Here is a 24,156-nt window from a genome sequence, read left to right as displayed (position 1 = left end):
AAGTTTTATATCCTACATGGATTGTCTATCCATGCCCACACTTTACGGCGGTGTTCAAAACCTTGTAGCTTCGCCTCTATTAAATCCGAGTCACCTACAATCTTCGGCAAGCCTTTCAACTGAATCCAAGGTGACCTTGTACTTGTACAACTTCGTTTTCAATAATTTTAATCAATAATTTGAATCTCAAGTGGTATTTTAATACAATACCCACACACAGTTCAAACTGCTTTTGCTGTATTTGGTCGACCGAAAAAGCTTTACGTCCGTGTATTATGTAATATGAGCGAACAAGAAGTGCGTTTCGCGTCGGCGCCGGCGCGGTCCGAGCGGTAGCGAAATAAATGCTCTACGGCATTTTCGATTTATTGCATGGAGATAAAGCTTTTACTGGCTCAAGTCAATGTCGTTTTAATAAGAGTGGTAAGTCCCTAAAGAGATGCAATTATCTTTCGTTTACATTTGTGTTACAACACAAATAAAGGGAGTACGAGCATGATTTAGCCATTACTTCATGTAAATTTCAATTTTAAAAAAAAAATTTGAATCGGTTTTATTATTTCCACTGCATCGGGAAGTTTGCCTTACATTTTCAGCAATTGTGAGATCTTCTACTCGTAATAGACCCTCCATATACTATCTACCTATATATCTATCTAACCTCGGCCCACGACCTGGGTACTTTCTTAAGAAACTAAGAACAAATTATTATTAGGCGATCATAGAAAACTTTTCGTGCCAATTTTCAACAGTCAACAGTCATTTACTTACATCGAAAAACAATACTCGTGTGGCGGCACCATTATCAGGCACTCCTAGAAGCCTCCACGTGTCAGTTTTAAATCAAATCAGAGCAAGCCTTTTTCGGCAGTCATTTTTAATGGAAAGTACCATTTTTTAATACGATACCTGACCGCAGCCGTATTAAAAAGTGGCGAAAAGAACTTTCGATCCCAAATTATGATTAAGGACTCCAAAAAGACTCGGCCGCCATTTCGAATTCGCCATCTTGAATTTTTTGACACAGGCAGTTGACCACTATTACCCTCTATGACATTCCTTCCAGCACCTCCTACTTATCTCTAATAGTTTCCGTGATAGAAGACTTTGAAATTGATATGGCGGCTATCTTGTTTGTTTGAATTTCGATTATTTTATACTTCCGGCGAAAATTGTTTACATACAACTTTTTACTTCATAAAAGAGCACAATTGGACGTAATTAAACAAAAAGGATCTTATGCACATCCCCATCAGTCACTTTCAAGATATGGCAGTTTGAAGTTTAAAAATTTTTCTCACTCTTGTTTTATTTTCAAAAGTTATACTATCATGTAACTCCAGAGATATTTATTTATGTTTATATGTTGGATTTTTCTTGCTGACCTAAGAACTAAGAGCAGAGGCATGCCGAGGTTTCAATTAGTCACTTGAATTGTTCACTATCAAATATTATATTGTATAAATATGAAGTATGTCTCTGCGAAAATTTCAATTTAATTAAATTACAATAATATATTTATATAATATAACGCAATTCAAGATTTATTTATTATTTTCTAATTTTGTTATTAAAATTTATAGTAATATTGTTATTTTTTAACATTAAAGTATTTACTTAAATTATTGTAACATTTATTAGTTAGGTATAATTTCGATTTATTAACAAAGAGTGATTATTGTTCCTCGTTGCTCAGCTTTCTTTACGATATGTTTTCTTCCAGTGACAAAGCACTGCGCGCCATTGCTACGTACCTGAATCTCATACCTCCAGAAGGCAAAGAGGACGAAGCACCATGGCATCGCTTGGATAAAATCTTTCTCAAGGAACTACTGGTAACGTGATCGTGAAAATAGTAACATATTTTGTTATGTAACACTCATGGCCCTGTCTTTTGCAAAAAAAAAAACTTTTTTCACACTATTGTAAACATTTTTAATTGAAGCCTGAGGAGGCTGAGAAGGAAAAAAAATCATAGTTTTCTCAAAGGAGGCGCTACGGCAAAACAGCCATTAAAAACCAAACACAAAGATTTTCAGCATGCACATAGAGAAATTCGTAAGATCTGCTGACTCGTTCCGTAGTAGCTCAGTTATAATCATTGACTTACAAATAAATAAACGACGGGTCTAATACAAAAACCACGAAAAAAATGTCCCAAGTCAACCTATTTAAACGTAGTGACATGTAAAGGAATATGAAAAAGCTAAAACGTTGAATTTAAATTGTAATGTCATCGCAGTACTGTCTAATTTTGCTTGCTTCGCTGTCAGTCGAACAAACGAAAACTAAAGCGTGAATGACGCTCTGTATACGATTTTAACGCCCTATAAGTTCGGACACTTTTTAGCGCGGATCCGACGTCCATATAATTGTACGTCAATGGTTATAATAATAATAATGCACACACTCAACATAGCCCCGCACTAGGGTAACCCTGTCTCGCGGGTGCCATGGACACACACATAGACAACCACAAATTACACCCAAGCTCACGAGAGAAATAAATGTAGGCCATACAAATATTTCTCCCGGCCCGGGAATCGAACCTTGGACCTCTGCGTGCCAGTCCGTCATGGTAACTGTTAGGCCACAGAGGAAGTTAAAGTTGTAAAAGTAGTAAAAGTTGGGAGAGCATAGACCGCGTTAGGCGAAAATATCCCTGGTTCGAGTCTTTCAAAGGTTTTTTTTCTTTGAGTTTGCTCGATCTTTGTATTAATTATAACAACAACTTGTGGAGTACTTTCATAAAAAAAATAGTAATAAATATTAAAATCGAATATTTTGCGAATAATGCAAAAATGGCATCAATACTCTTGTTATTTTTGATCTTCTTTGCCTTAACTTGTGCCCAGGAGGTCAATAAAAAAAATCAGTTAGGCCATCAATTTCGCCATTTTAAATGTTTTTGACCTAAATACTAATTTAAATGTACATAGGTATCATGAAACGGGCTTTAGAATAATAATGATAATTTATTCCAGATATCACGCCATGAACGTCGAATATCCCAATTGGAAGAATTGAACAACATGCCATTATATCCAACGGAGGAAGTTATATGGGACGAGAATGTCGTACCCACAGAAATATACAGCGGAGAAAACTGCCTTGCTCTGCCGAAACTAAACCTGCAGTTCTTGACTTTACACGACTATTTGTTGAGGAACTTTAATCTATTTAGATTGGAGAGTACATGTGAGTTTTATTACGCACGCTGTTGGCTTGTTAGCAAAGAATTCCCGTCGAGTTATATTGTTGTTCCATTGGAACTTCTATATTAATTTTCCAATTCATTTTGGAATGTTATTAATTCTTGTGTAACCTATTTGGAGTCAGAACATGTCGGAACAGACATAAAAACCTAGCCAAACTATAAATTAAATAGCGTACTGCATTTTTGCGATTTAATATAAAATTAAGTTGCATTAATTTAAACTTTCACTATTTTCACACATTACTTGATTTAACAAAAATCGGAACTTAATCGCATATTAATATTTTATATAACTCGACGTATGGGACGGGTGTTTGCATCCATAGACGTGTTTCCATTGTGCCCTTCTCGTACCCCTTTTTTAAATAAAATTAAGTTATTTTCACAAAATACACTTGCAAAGTATCTTCTCTTACGGACTGGAATAATGTAAACAGGGCGAAGTTACAGGAACGTTCCCCACTCACCTCGTAATTCCAAGTATTTAGGTCCTTGAGTTATGCGAAGTCAAACCCAGTTCGGCACAGATAAAGAAAAATTACAGTTAACTTCTGACAGATCCTAACTTGTGGCGAAAAATAAATGAAAATTATACGTAATCTCGATGTTGCGTAATTTTTAATGCACACAGTTCGTCTGTATAGATAAGACTACAGTCTTACCGAAATTGCCAATTCATCGGTTGGTGATCGGCTCGTAATAAAAACAGCCGCTACAAAAGTGCGCATGTTTGAAGAGGATAGAAGATGCAAAGGACTGAAGTTTTTGCTCAAACTACTTTATATTAAAACAAACTAATTGCAAACATTCCAAATTCAAGTGCATTAAAAAAAGGTTAAAAAGGCATTGAAAAAATAAATAATAAATGTCCAATTACATTGTTTAATATTTTAAGGTTGAGCCTTCGTTAACGAATGCGCGATGGGTCTCTGACGAGAAGGCCGTCGATGCTATTGGCCTCTCCTTAAGATTTTCAGCTAAAGAACTAGCCGTAGTAATTAAAAAAATGGTCAAGGGTAAATCTCCAGGGCACGACGATCTTAGCGTCGAGCACCTGAAGCATGCTGGGGTACATCTACCACGGGTGCTCTCCATGTTTTTTAATCTGTGTTTGAGCCACGGGTACTTACCCAATGAACTAATGCAAACAGTGGTGGTACCTATAATTAAAAATAAAACGAGTGACGCTACCGACTTGTCCAACTACAGGCCGACATCGCTGGCTACTATCATCGCCAGGGTGTTAGATAGTCTGCTTGACAAACATCTTGCCAGGCACTCTACAATATCGGTTAATCAATTTGGTTTTAGGCCTGGACTTTCCACTGAGAGCGCAATTCTATCTCTCAAGCAGACTGTCCAGTACTCTCTACGACTAGAAGACTACATCTAGAAAAATTTGCTAGAAAACATTGCTCCCGAAGTGGTTTCATTATTTAAATATTGGTACAGTAGTCAGAAGAACAGCGTCAGATGAGCTGACTGTTACTCTGATGTGTACTCATTAGAGTGTGGTGTGAGCCAAGGTGGTTTGAGTTCGCCTCGCCTCTTTAATATTTAAGTGAACCACCTAATGGACGAACTCAATAGCACTAGGGTGGGTTGTCATATCGATGGTGTTTGCATCAATAATATAAGTTATGCCGACATGGTGCTGTTGAGTCAATCTATAGGTGGTCTAAGGAAGCTGTTACACACGTGTGAGGCTTATGCTGTGGCTCACGGTCTAATATAACGTGAAGAAAAGTGAGTTCATGGTGTTTAAAGCGGCCGCTATGAACTATGCGCAAATACCTGAAGTGTCACTTTATAGTACAGCTTTGTCCAGGGTGTCTAAATTAAAATATTTGGGTCATTGGGTCACAAAGGATCTCAATTGCAATTGTGACATAGAGAGGGTGCGCAGGTCGCTGGCTGTTCGTTGTAATATGTTGGCTCGCAGATTTGCACGTTCTACTAAACAGGTAAAAATTACACTATTTAAAGCTTACTGTCAAGTGCTGTCACGTGCAGTTTGTGGGTCGCGCATTCGAGAATAAATTTACTTGTGTTGTCCTATTAAATGATATAAAATTAATTAATACTAACACTAGATCTTAAGTTATTTTGTTTATAACACTATATGGATTTTTATCTGAAACAAATATATTTGAATTTGAATTAATGATTTTGTTGTTTTAGATGAAATCCGTCAAGATATTGAAGATGCAGTATACCGATTGGCACCCTGGTGAGTTGTCAGAAATGTAAAAATAAAAACATTATCACGTTACTTCCCTAAAATTATAATTAAGCCTTTTTGCCGCCAATAAGGAAATATTAATAATTGTTATTATTACATACTTTGCTAAAGGTACTGGTTTTTGAACTGGCTATTGTCGGCTTTATTATAGTATTTTTATTAACGCAGTTCGCGTTCTACAGGTATGTGTTCACCATTATACTCTGGCTTTATTTTAAGTATTTAATGGCTTTCCAAGGTTTGTGATTTTGCCTATGAACTCGTCTGTGATGATGCACACGCGTCTGTAGAGGAGCAAGAATCAAAATTGCAAATGGGGAATTATTGAAATAGCTGCAATGGGTTGTTATTCTGCAATTATAATAATAATAATAACACAACGCACACACTCAACATAGCCCCGCACTAGGGAAATCCTGTGTCGCGGGTGCCATGGACACATCACGAGAGAAATAAATGCAGGCTATACAAACATTTCTCCCGGCCCGGGAATCTAACCTGGAACCTCTGCGTGGCAGTCCGGCATGGTAACCGTTCGGCCACGGAGGCAGTTATGTAATTGGTTAATTATTAATATGAAATGGGCTGGGCAGATGTGTGGCTGTCATTTGCTATGCGAAGAAATCTTTAAAAACTCGGGCCGACCGCTTTTAGGTGTTACGGTCAACGAAACATCTCATTTAATGGCTTGGATACAAGCATAAAAGAGTAACTAGTTTATTTTCATTACAAGGCGCTCAGAAGATGGAAGCGTCTACTTCGGCGGTTGGGCACGTATGGCCCATTCCATAACGAGCTTTGCAGTAGTAGAAGTAGCCAAACCTAACATTGGAGAGAAGGCGCCTTCGCGAGTACGCGCTGACGTCACAGTGACTTTGAGCGTGCGCAACGAGATCAAACAGGAGTGGGAGAACTTGAGAAAGCACGATGTCTGCTTCCTTATCACTGTACGGCCAAATCAAGGCATAGGTAAGACATAAATAATAAACGTTTTTACACTTCGTTTAAAATAGCGATTTAGTAACAATGAAAATATGATTCAAATACTTTTTATTCGCATGTGATAAGTTGGCGAATAGATAATCATAGTACCTGAATCTATTTAATGATACCTAAGCGAACATTACTGGAAGTTTTTATAATATCTGTCTATTCTAATTTCTGTTTGTTACACTTTTTAAGGTATAAAACTAAAATATTTTTTTTATAAAATTATCTCCGAAAAATACTTATATTAATAAACCTGTTTTTTATATTTGGTTGATTGGTGCTACTACATTAACGCTGTACTAAAACACGCTAGCGCTTATCGAGCTCATAGGTTTTCGCGAATGTTACACATAGGAAAAAAAAGTGCTTTTTTGGATTTATATTGCATATACTTGTTTTTTCAAACAAACCAACGTTTTGGGCCCTTTACAGGTCTCATTTTCACAGGCACATGTGGCTTGTCAACTTATGTCTCAGGGTAACAGGCGCTGTGGAAGTTGCCCTCAGACCTTTGCGATTTAAAGCTCTGAGGCAGCATTGCAACTGTTACAATAATAACTTTACATCCGAAACAATAATTTCGTTTTCTATGTTTTGACGGCTTCCGTGGTCGAGTGGCTTGCACACCGGTTTTCATGGTATCGCCATCTCTGAGGTCCCGGGTTCGATCCGGCCGGGTCAGTGTAGAAAACTAACTTTTCTATATTGTCTCGAGTCTGGGTGCATCGTTGTTTCCGATTTCCATAACACAAGTGCTTTAGCTACTTACTTTGGGATCAGAGCAACGTATGTCATGTTCTCAAAAATTAAAAAAAAAATTGTTTAATTTCCTACGCTAGCGCCTGTTCACTTTCATACATAAGATTTGTTTGGAAACGCGATTAAAATAATCCTCTTTAATTGCAATACGTCATGTAATTTAACGACTGTAGCCGTTGCTACCGGTAGCTTGTATAAGTCATCTGTAAACGAAGTAAAATTGTACTGTTTTGCACGATTGCATCATCACAAATCATGCCTCGAAATAGTCCAGAGCGAAAACGTGTTAGCTATTTTTTTTAATGGACTTTACTCGTGCGTAAGCCTTGGAGCAAAGACATTCTGATTGTATGTGCTCAGGAACATGTATTGGCATATAAAAATTATATGCCAATACATGTTCCGGTAGGACAGTAGAACTCCTTGTGAAAGAGTTTGTCCAGGGTAGTACTGCCATCTCACCTGTTTCTACCGTCAAGCAGTAAAATCAGCATTACTGCGTTCCGGTTTTGAAGGGTAAGGGAGCTGGTGTAATTACTGGCATATGGGACTTGTCAACTTGTGTCTCAGGGTGACGGGCACAGTGGCAGTGCCCCTGAGATCCTTGCAATTTAAAGATCTGAGTGGCACTGCAACTGTTATGGACATGCGTGTTACTTAATACCAGGCGCACGACTTCTTCGTCCTGTCACTTGATATTATAAAAAAACGTTTTTTGACGTTTGACTTCATTAGGAATTCGGTCCATCAGAGAAACCCCAACCATAGCTTTATCAGGCGCACAACTTGTTCGTCCTGTCGCTGGATATTATTTAAAAAAATTACGTTTTCGGTAAAATATAAAATAAATTGGTAGAACAGTGTTACGTCAGCAAGTTTTTTCGGATACTGCAGTATTTTATTCGCTTATTTTATAAGATTTATTTGTACAAAAGTTTTCGGTAACATAGTAAGTAACGCAGTAATATCCCTATTTCGAAGAAGCAAAAAAAGAAAAAGGTTCTCAATTGGACTGTATTTTTTTCTGTATGTTAAGCGACTCGGATATTTGTGAACCGATTTCGATTATTCTTTCTTGTTGGAAAGGGGTTTCCTCTGTAGTGGTCCAATTTAAATTTGAAGAAAATATTCCACCTCCAAGAGTGGCACATTGGCATATTAGGGAATAACTCAGGTTTATTAACGCACACACTCAACATAGCCTGGCACTAAGGAAACCCTGTGTCGCAGATGCCATTGACACACACATAGACAACTCCAAATTACACTAAATAGATAAAACAAACCCCTTTTTTCTTGAAAGGTACAAAATACGACTACAGGAAGAGCATGGTAGACCAAGCGGGCATAGTGTACGTGCGAGGCTGTGAAGTTGAAGGCATGCTGGATGCATCAGGAAGGGTCATAGAAGAAGGTCCAGAGCCCAGGCCACAGCTGGATGGTGATTCAAGAACATTTCGTCTGTTGCTAGATCCTAACCAGTATAGGTTGGACTTGGACAGAGCTAGCAAGGGGAATGAGGTAATTATGAGAGTATCAATTCCTATGTGTCGCCTTGATCGTCTTTGCGATGTTAGGTCGAAAAAATCACTCTGTTTTAGCATAGTCAATTGTTTGGTCAAGCGTGAGTTTTCCTAAAAACAAATTAAAGCAATCAAATTCTTTTTTAGTGCCGATCGACTCAGTTTCATGACGGAATCATTTCATTGTATAGGATGAAGAAAATCAGGACAGCAGAAGTTGGTCAAATTTAATTAAATGTTATTCATTGTGTATGAAATTTTTCTTCCCGTACAATGAAGTCATCTTTTTAAGAAACTGAGTCCATTAGCATTATAAAAATTGTCAATTTTATTTATTTTGTATGAAAAATATTTTGTGGAATTTGATCAACTTCTGCTGTCCCGATTTTTTCGTCCCAATCAATGAAATGAACCCTTCATGACTCTGAGTCGATCAGCACTAAACAAAATTTTGATAAATTTTATTAGAATTTTTTTTTTTTTTTTTTTTATTTTTTTAAATTAAGTTCCTAAGACAGTTTTCTTGTATCTTCTATGGTTTCGGTTTTCTCCATATTGTCCCATTAAAAAACACTCTCTATAAAGTGTAACAAAAACAATTATTAAAATAAAACAAAATATACAAAAGCAAAGCAAAAAAAAGCAAGAAAAGCAGTTTCAAATTTTCTTCCGTCCCGAAAATTATGTTTTTTCTGTTTACTGTAATTAGGTTCTTGTTTACACAAAAAACGGAGTTCATTCAAATTCGAATCAACGCAATGGCGTTGGTTATAATATGGTAAAATTTTATATTAATATTATATATACTATTACCGATAATCGAATGAATCAATACTTAATAATTAATTGATGATGAGTTTATACACATGTAATTTGACGAATTCATAATATTAATTAATATATTCTCTCGACTTTCTCCATGACGTTTTTTGCTTTGGTTTTAGAATTTATTTTGACATCAATTTTTAAATTTTGACATTTTTCGTTTACGCCTCTAATTCCTATTCTAAAATTTTTAATTTTTTATTTTGTTTCATTATATTTTCTTATATTGTATTCAATATCTTGACATGCAGTGAGTGATTCAGGGTCATGTACTATACTCTAGTCGTAATGTAACACATTTGTAACACCTGACAATAAATAAATACAAATACAAATCATCCACGCAGCACTTTTAAATTTTAAGGGTAGATTTAAATTGATTTCACAAAAAAAAAGTCGACTTTATGGTTCCTAAGATAGTTTCCTTGTATCTTCTATGGTTTCGGATTTCCCCACACTGTCCCATTTTAAAAAACACTCTGTATTTTAATAAAATAAATTTCCGATTACATAACGTTGTAATTTTTTTGTTATGTTGCTCGATATAAGAAATTATTTCCTACGTGGGTTTGTAATGATGATTTTTCTTATCTGAGTACAAAGATTTTTTTAAGAAACACCTCGTCTGTGTTGTCGAAGTAGCGCAGTGTCTGAGTAAAGTAATGTCGAAGTAACATATTGTCGGAGTAGCGTGTGTCTAAGTTCAATTTTAGAGTCAAATTTAATATGTATTAATTTAAGGAATTTTTCCGTGTAGTTTTTTATTAATAACTTTAAGAATTACACAAATATCGATAATTACATAAACAAAAGACTGGCGAGTACAGAGCCGAAAGACATTACCCACATCAATATTATCAAAAATGTCAGTTGACATGAGAGTATTTATTTGTTATGAACCTGTCAAACCCCACAAAACATAATTTATGGAAAGAATTTTTAGGTTTTAGTGTTTTAATTGCGCAGTTTTAGTGAAAACCGTTACAACCTATTATTCTGAGGTTTCCGCCTAGTTCCACTGGCCGTGGTCACGGACTGTCTGATTTGACTTTCAGAAGTACAAGTAACTAAGTTGCTTTACGTAAATGGTACCTCTAAAAATGTACCGTATGGTATATGAAGCACCTTTCGTGATTTGAAACATATTACCTCCTCAGATTGATCCCATCATTTTCATGCTTACAAAGAAAACTTGTTGAAAATGTATAAACAATGTCTAAAATTAATTCTGTGTTTGGAGGATGTTGTGCTCTATGATACTTTAAATTGAAATTTTTATGATTTGTTATTTTAAGCAAGTAATTTCGCAGAAGTTTTGTTCAAAAAAGAATACAAATTCAATTCGTGAAACAGTAAGTCAATGGTGAAACTTAATACTTTAGTTGGTTAAGTAATCGGTGTTTTAATCAATTCAAGGTACAACATAAGCCTTATTAGTATTCAATAACATAGAATTTTATTTTTGTTATTGAAAAATGAATTAATAAATGAGCTTGAAACGAGTTTTTAATTGTGAAGGACACTTTTCAAAAAATATTATTTAGTATGTTAATTTTATAAATATGTATTTATTTATGGATAGCGATAATATTGAATTTTCTTTCCTGTTGTTTGTTTTTATGGCTATATTTTTATTGATCGTAAGAATGCTTTAAGAATAACTTTACGCATTTTACAAAAACTAATTGAAATCAATTAAGTTTTAGGCAATTCTATTGAATAAAAATGAAATTAGTTAAAATATTAAATCAAGTTTTTTATTATTCAATATTATTGACTTTTAAAACCAAGGAACTAAACATTTATGGCGTTACTTTATTTATTTATTTTTACGTAAACATTTTCTTTCGTCAGTTCGTCAGGGAAGTACTCCCGCCTTTGTTTAAGCTACTTATTTGACTTTATTTAACTTAACTGGTGTAATTTACTGTTGTTTTAGTATTTTATAAATAAAATCATGAATGCATATTAATATATGTATAGTAATGATCATATTATTTACATATACGATACATTACTTTGCTTGTTATTTTCGATCATATTATTTATATATAGTCGCCTTTCGTTCGTATTTACTGATGTTTGCTGAAGAGAATCTAGTAAAATTATTAAAGTAATATGGTATCTGAAAAAAAAAATGGTATCGGTAATTTAACTCATTTAAATGCTAAGTACAGAGTACTATAAACACTATTGCGTTTACTACATTTTACGCCACATTTGTAACTTCGTCCTGAAAATTCACTGTAAGACGACGATATACAATACATTCATTTGCTCTTACAAAGTCACTTACGGCGTTACTTTATTTTTTTATTGTATTTTTCGACAAGCGTGTCGCTCAACACCCGGCGCACGATTAGTTCGTCCCCTCATATGCTGTCAAAAAATAAATAAAAATAATGGATATCTTTACACTGCTAGCCTAAGTATAATTATCGGTATTTAGAGGTGGTTTGGGTGCCGTTAGGACGTTATTAAACTCAGTCATTTTCACCCTCAGGATGTATACGAAACATTCAACATAGTAATGCGAAGAAAACCTAAAGAGAACAATTTCAAGGCCGTACTGGAAACCATTCGCGAGCTTATGAACACAGAGTGTGTCGTACCTGATTGGCTACATGACATCGTTCTTGGTTACGGCGATCCTGGACAGGCGCATTATACAAGGTAAGTTCGAAATGTGATTAAGTTCATCATAGCTCAAAGATGTGCCGTCTCGGAATACGTCTTATTAAATGCTACAAAGGTTTGATGACTTCGGTGGCCTATATGTTTTCATTGTGGGCGCTGGATGCGGAGGTCCCGGGTTCGATTCCCGTTAATACCAATTTGGGAAATGAACTTTTTTTAATTGGTTCTGGTCTTTTGGCCCCCGAGTGAATTCTGTTGCTCTGGTACTCCTAATAAACGGAATTTCCTAGTTTGAGACCAGGCAAGGGTATGGTTGTCTGGCTTATAATTTTTTTTTATTATTATACTAACACTTATATTATTAAAGCACTTTAATGAACCGCCTTCACCGATTGACTTTTGTATATAATACTAAGTGACGGGGCGAACAAGTCGTGTGCCTGATGGTATGCAACACGCCTATCCGTAACAGTTGCAGTGCCACTCAGAGCTTTAAATCGCAAAGATTTTAGGGGCACTGCCACTGCGCCTGTTATCCTGAGACAAGTCCTATGTACCTGTAATTTCACCAGCACCCTTACGCTTCCAAACCGGAACGCAGTAATGCTTACATTACTTCTTGGCGTCAGAAATAGGTAAGGTGGCAGTACTTCCTTGGACGAACTCTTTTACAAGGAGGTCTACTGCTACTAAACCATACACCATCCACGCATCACTCGCCACGGCCACGGGTCACTCATTTCAGCTCGCCAGTTTATTCGGAAGCGGCTAAATAAATTCACGAGACCGAAAGTTGTGGCACAACATACGGAATCGGTATTATATATCGGTAACCTACACGATACATCACGGAGAGTATGCGATGCGTGTGAATTGCACGATTTAATTCCGCCTTCCTCTCTCCATTATTGGGGGACTAGACGTAGTCTGGGGCTGGGGTGCCACCCCTACTAAGAATTCGTACGAAGCCCTACGCTTCCACATATTTATAGCGAATGGCTCTAGATTGAATTTAATTCAATCTAAGCAGACTTGTTCCCTGAAAATGAATAGGCATTTTAGGTGTGCTTCTTCCGTCGTCAACCCCATCGTCACTTTCCTTCACGTTTGGGATGGAGGTTAAATAAGCTTTTTTTTATAAAAAAGGATTAGCCAAACAGTGGACTGCGATAGACTGACGACTTGTTCCAAATCGAACAACAAATTTTACGCCTCATTCTCATTTATCACAGGAAATTAGCCACAGTTCAAACTTGTTACGACTTACAAACGCTCTCTGTTATATACAATTGCAATTGTATTTCTAAAATGGTTAACTTGTCAACAAAACGTGACAAAACGTAAGTTCAGATAAAGTCTTCCGGTTCTGAAGATAAAAATAAATTTTTAATACTAAGATCACCTTGTCTTTGTACCACCTGTACCTTGTTGTCCGAAATCCATCCGAAACAGTTGCTGTGAAATAAGTGATACTCGATCAAATCAAAGAACAATGTCCAAGTATTAAGCTTCATTCGCATCATACGTCTTCGATGTCAGACGGAGAACGACAGTAAACCCCAGGCTCGAGAATAATAAATATTCTTATAAATTCTTTATGAATAGCATTAACCACATGTTTATTTTTTCTGTAACCACGAAATTCTACAAAACCCTAAATCTCGTGTTTGTGGATACATAAAGAGAAACATTAGGTTAAAAATTTAAAACTTTAAATGTTGAACAAGCGCGACGCCCTGCTGGCCAGTATGTCCAACCATTTTGTGTGAGTTTATGTTGAATGTTGATAACAAAAAACAACTGTTTCTTTAGGATGCCCAATGAGATTCCAACGCTGGACTTTAACGACACGTTTCTGGACATGGAGCACCTGCGGAATAGCTTCACCGGCTACGAAATCAAGATTAATGTCAACGACCCAAGAAAGCTCGTTCGGCCTTTCAAGTAAGTTACTTATTTTATTTTATTGAATATCATGATGTTTTTACTACCCTGATATTTTTTGTGAAATCGCGGCATCTCTCGATAGTGTCAGGTAGCTGTAAAAGGACCTGGTTGAGTGAAGAAACTTTTATAAGTTTCTCACGGATGACGCTAAAGACAAAAAACCCTTTAAACCCCTTACACAAAGATCTGCAACAAGCACGTGCAGAAATTCGTAAGATCTGCTGACTCGGCCTGTAGCTCGGTTGGTAAGGGCGATGGCCCGGAGAGGCAATAGATGATAGTTCAAGTCCAATCAGTTCGAGGGAATTTTACTTTGTGTTATTCGATCTTTGTATCAATACGCACTTTCCAGTTTCAATAAAATTTGTCAAATAGATGTAATTCCACGAATTTTTGAAGTCGGTTTTTTTTTAATGAAAAAGTTATAATTATTAGGTTTTGAAGTACCTAATTATGTGTGTTGTCAACTTTTCTATTAAGATGACTAAACCTTGCAGGCAGCAAGCTCAAATGTTTAGCAGGGTTAACAAAATATACGTACAGAATTTTCATGAAAACTTTATTGCAATAATTTAACTGCCTCCGTGGCCGAACGGTTACCATGTCGGACTGCCACGCAGAGGTCCCAGGTTCGATTCCCGGGCCGGGAGAAATATTTGTATGGCCTACAATTATTTCTCTCGTGAGTTTGGGTGTAATTTGTGGTTGTCTATATGTGTGTCCATGGCACCCGCGACACAGGGTTTCCCTAGTGCGGGGCTATGTTGAGTGTGTGCGTTATTCTTATTCTTATTATAATTTAGATATTAAAATAAGTCACCATTGTTTTTAATACGCTCATAGGGTACTCAGAATATTTTGTAAAAGTCTATGTAGACGACGAAAAGTAGCCAAGCTTAATTGCATATTTCTTTTTTCGCTCAAGAAAAGCCATCCAGCTGTCGCTATTAGAATATAAGGAGAATATAATTCAGAGTTCGGAATAAAGAATATACATGTTTTCTATTAAGAGGATATCAATTATTTTCTTTGATAATTATCATGATATTTATCCTATACGCATGCGACAATAATCCATGCTGATTTGTAGTTTTGTCTCTGACTTTTTATTAAAAAACGAACTTTGAGAAAATTAAATAAACACGTAATAAATTCTTTGGCAAAATGATTTGGCTTGTGACTTTTTGAGATTGACATTCGACACGTTTAGATACATCTTGAATAGAAACACATGGCAAAACGTTGCTAGAGATAGCATTAATTATCGTGATAATTATCACTCCGAATCCTGTTATAAATGTATTGTTTATTTTGTCTATTTCACCAAACTTTCGTTTTTAATCATCTTTTATAAAACATCATTATTTTAAAAATACTCACGATCTACATAAGTCACTACACAATTTAATGAATGACACATTCAGTGTTTATCGCATGAGGACCATATAGGCTATATTAATATTCCGACTCATTTATATTATCTTCTATCATACATAATGAAACCATTGAATTATGGATATGACATAACGTCATATGACATTACTGGATATAACATCAGTACACAAATCTAAAGGTATCACTTGGACACTATCATACTTACATAAACATATATTCAAATTAGATACATGTAACCCAGCAGAACTGACCTAGACATAATAAAAGATAATATAAGAGATAATTTTATTCATTATTATTTAATCTAAATACAATTAAAACAAATGGGCATAAAGCTATGATAAAAAAGGAACCTTAATTATTATGCAATCATTATAAAGCTATACAATTCAATCTTGGAACTCGAATAGTGCAGTGGCGATGCCTAAACTAAGTAAATTAGTACCTGTATTTCAGGTATTGTGCGTACTTTCTTTGCATTAACATAACATACTTTATATTATAGGAAATGAAACTATAAAATCCGAAAAATAGTTTCATTTCCTGTTAAACAATCGCGAAAACTTAAGAACTCGATATACTTTATATTAATTAATCTATTAGATTATTGAATGAGATTATTTATTTTCTGACGTATTTTTTCGAGACGATACTTACAAATAATAAGTTGTTAAAACTGTATAGACCACTGCCGAAAAGTTGGTACAGCCTTTAATTTGTAATTTAGCTATAGGTTGACTACAATGAAAAAATAATGAACTGCCCATAAAAATTAAGAGTCGGTTTTATTTGACAAAGTTGACATCTTCCGAGACTCATATAATACGTTCAAGCTGAATGTAACAACTGCTATAAGGTTTGTGGCTTAAGACTTTACTGCGATCATATTGTAGGTAGTATTTTTCTTTTTTTCCGTACATATTATATAATTTTTATCTATTATTTACTTCCACTCAGAATACGTATTTTTCGTTCCTAATATTGTGTACTATTATGTGTAGGTTTATATAATCGTAAATTGTATTGTTATATGAGTACTACTTTTTTTACTGACGAGACGACAGCTTACCTGTTTCTGACGCCAAGCAGTAATGTCAGCATTACTGTGTTCCGGTTTTGAAAGGTAAAGGTGCTGGTGAACTTACAGATACATGAGACTTGTCAACTTGTCTCAGGGTGAAGGACGCAGTGGCAGTGCCCTTCAGATCTTTGCGATTTTAAGCTCTAAGTGGCACTGCAACTGTTATGGACAGGCGTGTAGCTTACCATCAGGCACACGACTTGTTCGTCCCGTCACTTAATATTATAAAAATAAAATACGAATGTCGATGTCATGAGCACTGCCACTGCGCCCGTCGTGAGACGTACGTTGAAAAATCCCATGTGCCTGTAATTGCATCTTACCTTTCAAAACCGGAGCGCAGTAATACTCACATTACTGCATGGTGGCAGAAATAGGTAAGGTGGCATTACTTCCCTGGGCGAAATCTTTCACAAGGACTACATTACTGCTACTAAACTATCACTTCGTCGGAGGCTCTGGTCTCAGCATGACAATGAACACTGTAAAGAGCGATATCTTATTTTTGCATAAACATTAATATTTTGGAATACTTCAATGACAAGTAATACGTGTCCTCCTTTTTACAATATTTGTTTAGGAGGATTATAAAGGAAAGTATTGATATGAATTATTAAAACTATATACTAATGCAATGATTCTCCGGAAGCTTTATTCATTTATTATAAATTGTTACATATAGGACTCAATAAAAGAAAACGAAGGGTTTACGACAAAAAGAAACAAAGGAGGAGGAGGACAGAGAACAAAGACTACCTAGGAAATAAATGCACTGTAATCGCTAGATGTTGCGCTAGATGTCGCAGTTGTTTGCAACAACTGACTGTGTGAAAAGTGATTCGTAATCTGGAAACTACGCCATGAAAATCGATTCGCGTTACAGTTCACTATAATCGCCATAATGTACCATATCCGAAGCATAACTAATTCAAAATTATAGTGTGGAGCGTAGTAGCATAATATAATGAGATAAGTAACGTGACTTCATAAAAACGTAACAGCGCGGCTTGTATGTGTGCATGCCCGCCGCGTACGTACGCATTATTAGCATGATCTCGCGGTGCACTCCAGTTGCACAGTGCGCGAGTCGCATGTGCCATTAATTTTGAAGTAAAACTAAAAAAAATATTATGGAATCACATATGGAGGTAAACTAAATTTATACTTCAAAATGTCATTTTTTAAGCTACAGCTCATTCGCTGTGCTGACTTCCCTGAGAAGAACGAGCAAGAAACTTTACTGTTTACAAATAAAGTAATAAATGCACTTGAAATAACAAATTGAATCAATCAATGTGTGGAATCTCTGTCGATGTCGAATCCATGTAGTCTTTTCATACATCTATACCTAACAAATAGTCTTCAAATTTGTAATTTAACTTTTCAATTATAAAATAATTTGTATATATTTTATGGGCATGCAAAATATTTTAGTAAATGACAGTACATTTACTAAAATATTTTGCATGCCATATTAGAATTGAAGCGTTCGCTCGGTGTTTAAAATATTTGTAATATTTTTGTGTTTGTCAATTTTATATTTTTTTAATTTATAAATGTATGGTAATGTATTTACAAACCCACATTCCAATACACAATATACTCAATACTCAATATATTTATTATTAAATTAAAATAATGTTACACATATGAGCGCTGTATTAGGGATAACAATAAATTCCATTTTTCTTATAATCGAGATACTAATCCGTGATGTCGGTATAAAACATTCAGTATGCAAGTACTGCATTTGACAAAGGTTATTTCAATATAGCACGAGAATACCTGTAGATGACAAGACAACCCTACGCTCCGAGCGAGCTGTCTACAGGCATAGAGCCGAACAAGCAGGAGTTGGACTACTTGTCTTATACACATACTATGGTACTAATGAATTCATGGCTCTTGGAGCTAACAACGTTTATACAGATAAAAATTGCTTATTTACGAGTGATTAATAGTTTGCATGTTGTCATGTTTTGCCTTATTTGACTTTTCAAATAAACAAACAGTTTCTTTGTTCTTTTCCACGAACATTTATTTCTTTGATCTTTTCCATCATCATCATCATCAACTCATTAATACGTCCCACAGCTGGGCATGGGTCTCATCTCAAGCGAGGGTTTAGGCCGTAGTCTGCCACCTTGACTCTATGAGGATTGGAAACTTCACACGTTTTTCTTCACTTTTAATTAAATTTCGCACATAAATTCCGAGGAACTCAAAGGTGCGAGGTCGTGGGCCGTGCGAAGCCACGCTAGGGCACCATGTATCGCAGGTGCCATGGACACACACAACAATCACAAATTACATCCAAACTCATGAGAGAAATAAATGTGGTCCATATAAATATTTCTCTCGACTCAGGAATCGAACCCGGGACCTCTGCGTGGCAGACCAGTATGATAACCGTTCGGCTACAGTAGTATTGGTAGTGTCGAAGGCAGTAGTATTGGTTGACACAAATACTAGAAATTGTTAATTGTTTGTTAAAAAAACAAATGGCGTAATCACCCATATTTTTCAGTATTTTTCAACAACATTGTCTCTTTGCAGGCTGACGTTCGAGAACGTCCTCCGTAAACAAGAGCTGGGCGATGAGGCAATGGACGAAGACAACGAGAAGAAGGTGATCGTCGTCGAGCCACACGTGCAACCCAAGAGAGGACCCTATCTCTACAACGAACCTAAAAAGTTAGTATGTAATAGGATATGCACTATATCCTAAAGTCCTAAACTTCAGAGCTACTCGAGATTTACAGGTGTTGCTTATTATATTATCCATTTATTAATCATTGCTTATATAGAGCAGCATTTGTAACAGTAGAGCTCCTTGTGAAAGAGTTCGTCCAAGGAAGTACTGCCACCTTACATATTTCTGCCGACAAGCAGTAATGTCAGCAATACTGTGTTCCGGTTTTGAAGGGTAAGGGTGCTGGTGAAATTACACATGGCACATGGGACTTGTCAACTTATGTCTCAGGGTGACGGGCGCAGTGGCGGGGCGCCTCAGATCTTTGCTATTTAGAGAGCTGAGTGGCACTGCAACTGTTATGGACAGGCTTGTACCTTACCATCAGGTGCACGACTTGTTGGTCCCGTCACCTGATATTATACAAAAAAGCCACCTGGGGGGCCTACATTGAGCTTATAAGCAGCCAGGCAAGAGCCATACAATTCACTTGACGTGTTAACTGAATTACTTAAGTTCGTATCATAAAGTTGAACGGGAATGTCATGACAGGATGATCAGTTTACTTTTTGAACGTTAATTATTGTCTCTGGTTGGCTAGCTGACATCTAACAAGAGCGAGATGGAACTACATACTAAATCATATGAAAAAAATAGACAAATATACTATCCTGGGAGCGATCAAGCTCTATTAACCGATTGTGTTCAAAATGAGAATAATTATGTTTTTTATTAATTTTATTATTGATTATACTTATTACATTGTTTTAATATCGGCAACTTTTCAATCATACTTTACAATTGCCGTACGACAAAATTACACGTCATGTCTAGTCATTATCATTGAAATTAATAAGGTGAGTTTGTAATTTGATAACATGGTTGGAACGTTTCTTGTATTCGTACATTTTCATTGATTGCATTAGAGTCAAATTTGGCACTATTTAAAAGTTATTTTACGATTTTAGGTCAATAAAATTATTAAAATTCCATTTAGAAATTGCAATAACATTCATGCCAATAATTTATCAACAATACTTTAAAGAACTCGAAATAAAATTTTCGAAAAACGCGTAAGAAAACGCTCATTAGTTAATAGTATTTATTTATTGACAATTGGCTATATAGCCTAAAAAAATAACAAATAATTATGAAACTGAATATTTAATAAAACTTAAACGAAATTTCTTAAAAATGTAACAAAATAAAAAAAAAGTTAGTCACGGAGTAACTTTTTTTGAATTGCTTATTTTCACAGATGAGACCGCCATGTGCATGGCAAATAGCACGTCATGATACGATTTTGCTATGAAAGAAAAGGTTCGAAACGGATTTCGAATGGGGAACGTAAACTGCATGGACAGTGAATTGTTTTTGTGAGGTCATAGTACGAATTTTACAGGCAGTCCAACTTACAGGCTTAAATAGGATTGCTCTAAGACCTCACCATAAGACCATAGTAAGCCCCCAGCTCAAAAAGCTAACAAATAATTAAGAAAGTCAAATCATAATACGTAATCCACAGAACATTAATTGGGATGTAAATTAAAAATTAATTCGTCCAAAAACTTTAAGTACAAACATCCGCTATTTTTTTCAAAAGTTTTATCAGCATTGTTTATGTATTTTGCAACAAGCGAAGCTTTCTTGGCATCCAAAAATTACACTAGCTATGAACGGAATAACTCGGCCGTTCCTCAATTGATTAGCATGAAATTTGACACTAGCATATAAAATACAATTTAGCCCTCGGAACGAAAAAAGGCATATAAAGTACGCATAGTTGTGCCTTTTTTCATTACGAAGACAGAATTCTACAAATTGTGATGAAACCCGAATTTTAAATTTCGATCTGTGACGAAATTATTGAGGTTAAAAGTTAAGTCTGTAGGAAAACGCATAGTTGTACCTTTTTTCGTTACGAGGACAGAATTCTACAGGTTGTGATGAAACCCTACCCTACCGTTTACTGGACAACAAATATTTTGTAATTTGAAATTGCAATAAATGATGTCACTATTATCGTAACTTGTGGGTGTTTTACCAGATTAAACAGTAATAATGATTATGTTCGCCTTTTTCTGTAAAAGTTAGGTACGTTATTCCGAAGCTTGTACTTTGGAAAATAGCAGGACAATGGACGGTGTAACAACGTTTAAAAGGCGGCTTAACATTAAAAAAAATTTATTATCGTATTGTATATTGAAGAAACCCAATCTTGACTTTAGATAACCCAAAATACGAGTACATCAGCAATGCCATTTTAGAAATAGCGCCCCCGCCAAGGCAAGCAAGCCACTCTGTACATTATACAGCAACTCGAAACTCCCCATACCTTCTATATTAAGAACATCTTTTGTAAAAATCTGTATTTTTGCGCGCGTGTAGGCATTTCCTTCTATGAAACAGTATTAATAAAATATAGATATTGTAACGCCACTACAACTTGAAATCCTGAAACACGCACGCAAGTTAAATATAGTTTTATTAGTATAAGATTGGTGAGATGTTTTGGGTATGCTATGAAATATTGGAATCGGAATATACGTTGGCACGTCACTGCTTCCGCCTCTGTGGTACAGCTGGTTGATTGCATGATGTTTCCATGTTATGGAAGTAAACAATGAATTTACGTCCAACTTGTATTTGACCCGTGCCCAGTAGTGGGACGTATAAATGGGTTGATGATGACGATGTTGAGTAATAATAAAACCTAAATAATCTAAAGTCTGTATAACGAGGAATACTCGAGGAACTTTTTCAACTGGTGCCGATGTTACGTTTCCACCATCGCCGCTCCCGCCGAAGGAGTGGGCCTACCCCCACATCGTTAACGCCTGGCACTCTAAGACGGGCATCACGTTCGTTCCTTCCTCGAACCTGCAAGATGTGGAAAGATCTTCCTCCTAAAGTATTTCCTTTGCACTATGACTTTGGGTTCTTCAAAAAGCGAGTCAACTGGGGTCACAAAGGCTGGCAACGCGTAAGCAGCTCCTCTGACGTTGCAGATGTCCATGAGCGCTCATGACTACCTCCCCTCAAGTGGCTCGTCTGCTCGATTGCCTCCTACTTTACATTATAAAAAACTTCTCGGGATATAGTAATAATAATAATAATAAAATAACGCCCAATGCCTAGCGAAACCTGTATCCCAGGTGCCATGAACACACACATATCAACCACAAATTATACCCAAACTAACAAGAAAAACAAATGTGGCCCATACAAATATTTATCCTAACCCGGGAATCGAACCCGGAACCTCTGCGTGACTGACCAGCATGGTAACCGTGCGGCCTCATAGGAACGCTGTGTACCTAAACTGCTTGTTTTTGTTTATAATATTAAGTGACGGAACGAACAAGAAAATGCGCCTGATGGTAAGCTATACGCCTGTCCATAATAACTGCAGTGCCACCCAGAACTTTAAATCGCAAAGATCTGAGGGGCACTGCCACTGCGCCAATCACCTTGAAACATAAGTTGATAAGTCCCATGTGCCTATAATTTCACCAGGCTATCAGCGGTGACTAACACCGGCTATCAGCGCAAAAGTGGAGTAACCCACATTGAATTATTTTTGTACAATATTACTTTAAATGATACTAAAGTACACATGTATATTTTCATGTATAGTTCATGCATATTTTTTTTTCCTTAAATTATACCTCAAGTTCTACCAGTTATAAGATATGTTATCTCCGCTTTGTACAATATGAGAAACGTCACGTAAAATGTTACTTTTTAGCGCCTTCGTGTTAATTTACATAACAAATATTGGTGGCAATTTTTTGCGATTATACGTTTGTGGTTATATAATAAATAGTAAAACATAAAAAGTTAATCAGTCGTAAATTATATTTTGTCACTTATGTCATTTGGAATGATTTTGTTGTTATTAAACCTAGTTGGAGACAACCACGCGTCTTGCGTTTGATTTTCAGTAAGGGACATCCGCCACTTGACGTTATAATGCAATTTACTTTACTACTTATGCCTTGTTTTTTACAGGCAAATGGAAAAATTTAAACTCATTACCAAGATCAATAACAAGTACACATTCGTAAGATCTGCTAGCTCTTTAGCTCAGTCTGTAAGAGCGGTAGCCCCGGAATGGCAACAGACACTGGTCCCAGTCAGATCGAAGGATTCTTTTTTTGTGTTTTTCGACATTTGTATCAATAATAATAACAAACTGGTGCAGTATTTTCACAAGGAATACATTAATATTATGGTAATTAAACACTATGATGTTCAATATATTAAATAAATGGAAACATTGTTAAGCAACCTGCATCTCGAATGAGGCTCTTAAACAACGTGACAAGTTAGGGTTTAACTTTAAGGAAAACATGTGTTCAGATGAGTCCCTTATATGTTTGTGTTGTTATGGTAAATGACTATACTAGAAGTGGCTAATATTTGTCAATTGATTGTAGGTAATGTATTAATTACTTTATTCTACATATTAGGTAAAATTTGTATGATTTCGTTTATTTTAATAAACGAATTATAGGACAATCTATATACAGGTAATCAATATACAATCTATATATAGATATATAGTATATATAATCTATATACTATATATCTATATATAATGTACAGGTTGTCCTATAATTCATTTATTAAAGATTTCGAATTCAGGATCAAATAACATCACCAAAACATCAAAGTTTAAGTTAATTTTACCTCCTGCAGTTAATGATAATGCGAAACGAAAAATTCTCTTAGTCATACTTGGTACTTGGTACTTGGTGCAACGGGCTGGTATCCGCAACTCGACGACAAAGCGCCTATTTTGCGTGTGGTTCTTAGTCATAAAACTAACAGAAATTGGCCTAGATA

At 35.8% G+C, this 24,156-nt stretch overlaps 1 protein-coding gene across 1 annotated transcript in view; it reads left to right on the top strand.

Annotated features, from left to right (window-relative positions):
• LOC113226632 (RNA helicase aquarius) overlaps positions 1-24,156 on the top strand; it is a 129,825-nt gene that overhangs the window by 87,534 nt on the left and 18,135 nt on the right. Inside the window, exons 9-16 of the mRNA XM_026459349.1 lie at positions 1,724-1,835; positions 2,985-3,198; positions 5,399-5,447; positions 6,193-6,428; positions 8,512-8,729; positions 12,060-12,229; positions 14,006-14,137; positions 19,173-19,310. Coding sequence (XP_026315134.1) covers positions 1,724-1,835; positions 2,985-3,198; positions 5,399-5,447; positions 6,193-6,428; positions 8,512-8,729; positions 12,060-12,229; positions 14,006-14,137; positions 19,173-19,310 — 1,269 coding nt within the window. The remainder of the gene's footprint in view (positions 1-1,723; positions 1,836-2,984; positions 3,199-5,398; positions 5,448-6,192; positions 6,429-8,511; positions 8,730-12,059; positions 12,230-14,005; positions 14,138-19,172; positions 19,311-24,156) is intronic.

Source organism: Hyposmocoma kahamanoa, unplaced genomic scaffold, assembly GCF_003589595.1.
Source record: "Hyposmocoma kahamanoa isolate Upper Pololo Valley unplaced genomic scaffold, ASM358959v1 192, whole genome shotgun sequence".
NCBI lineage: Eukaryota > Metazoa > Arthropoda > Insecta > Lepidoptera > Cosmopterigidae > Hyposmocoma > Hyposmocoma kahamanoa.
This window is presented reverse-complemented; position numbering and strand designations above follow the sequence as displayed.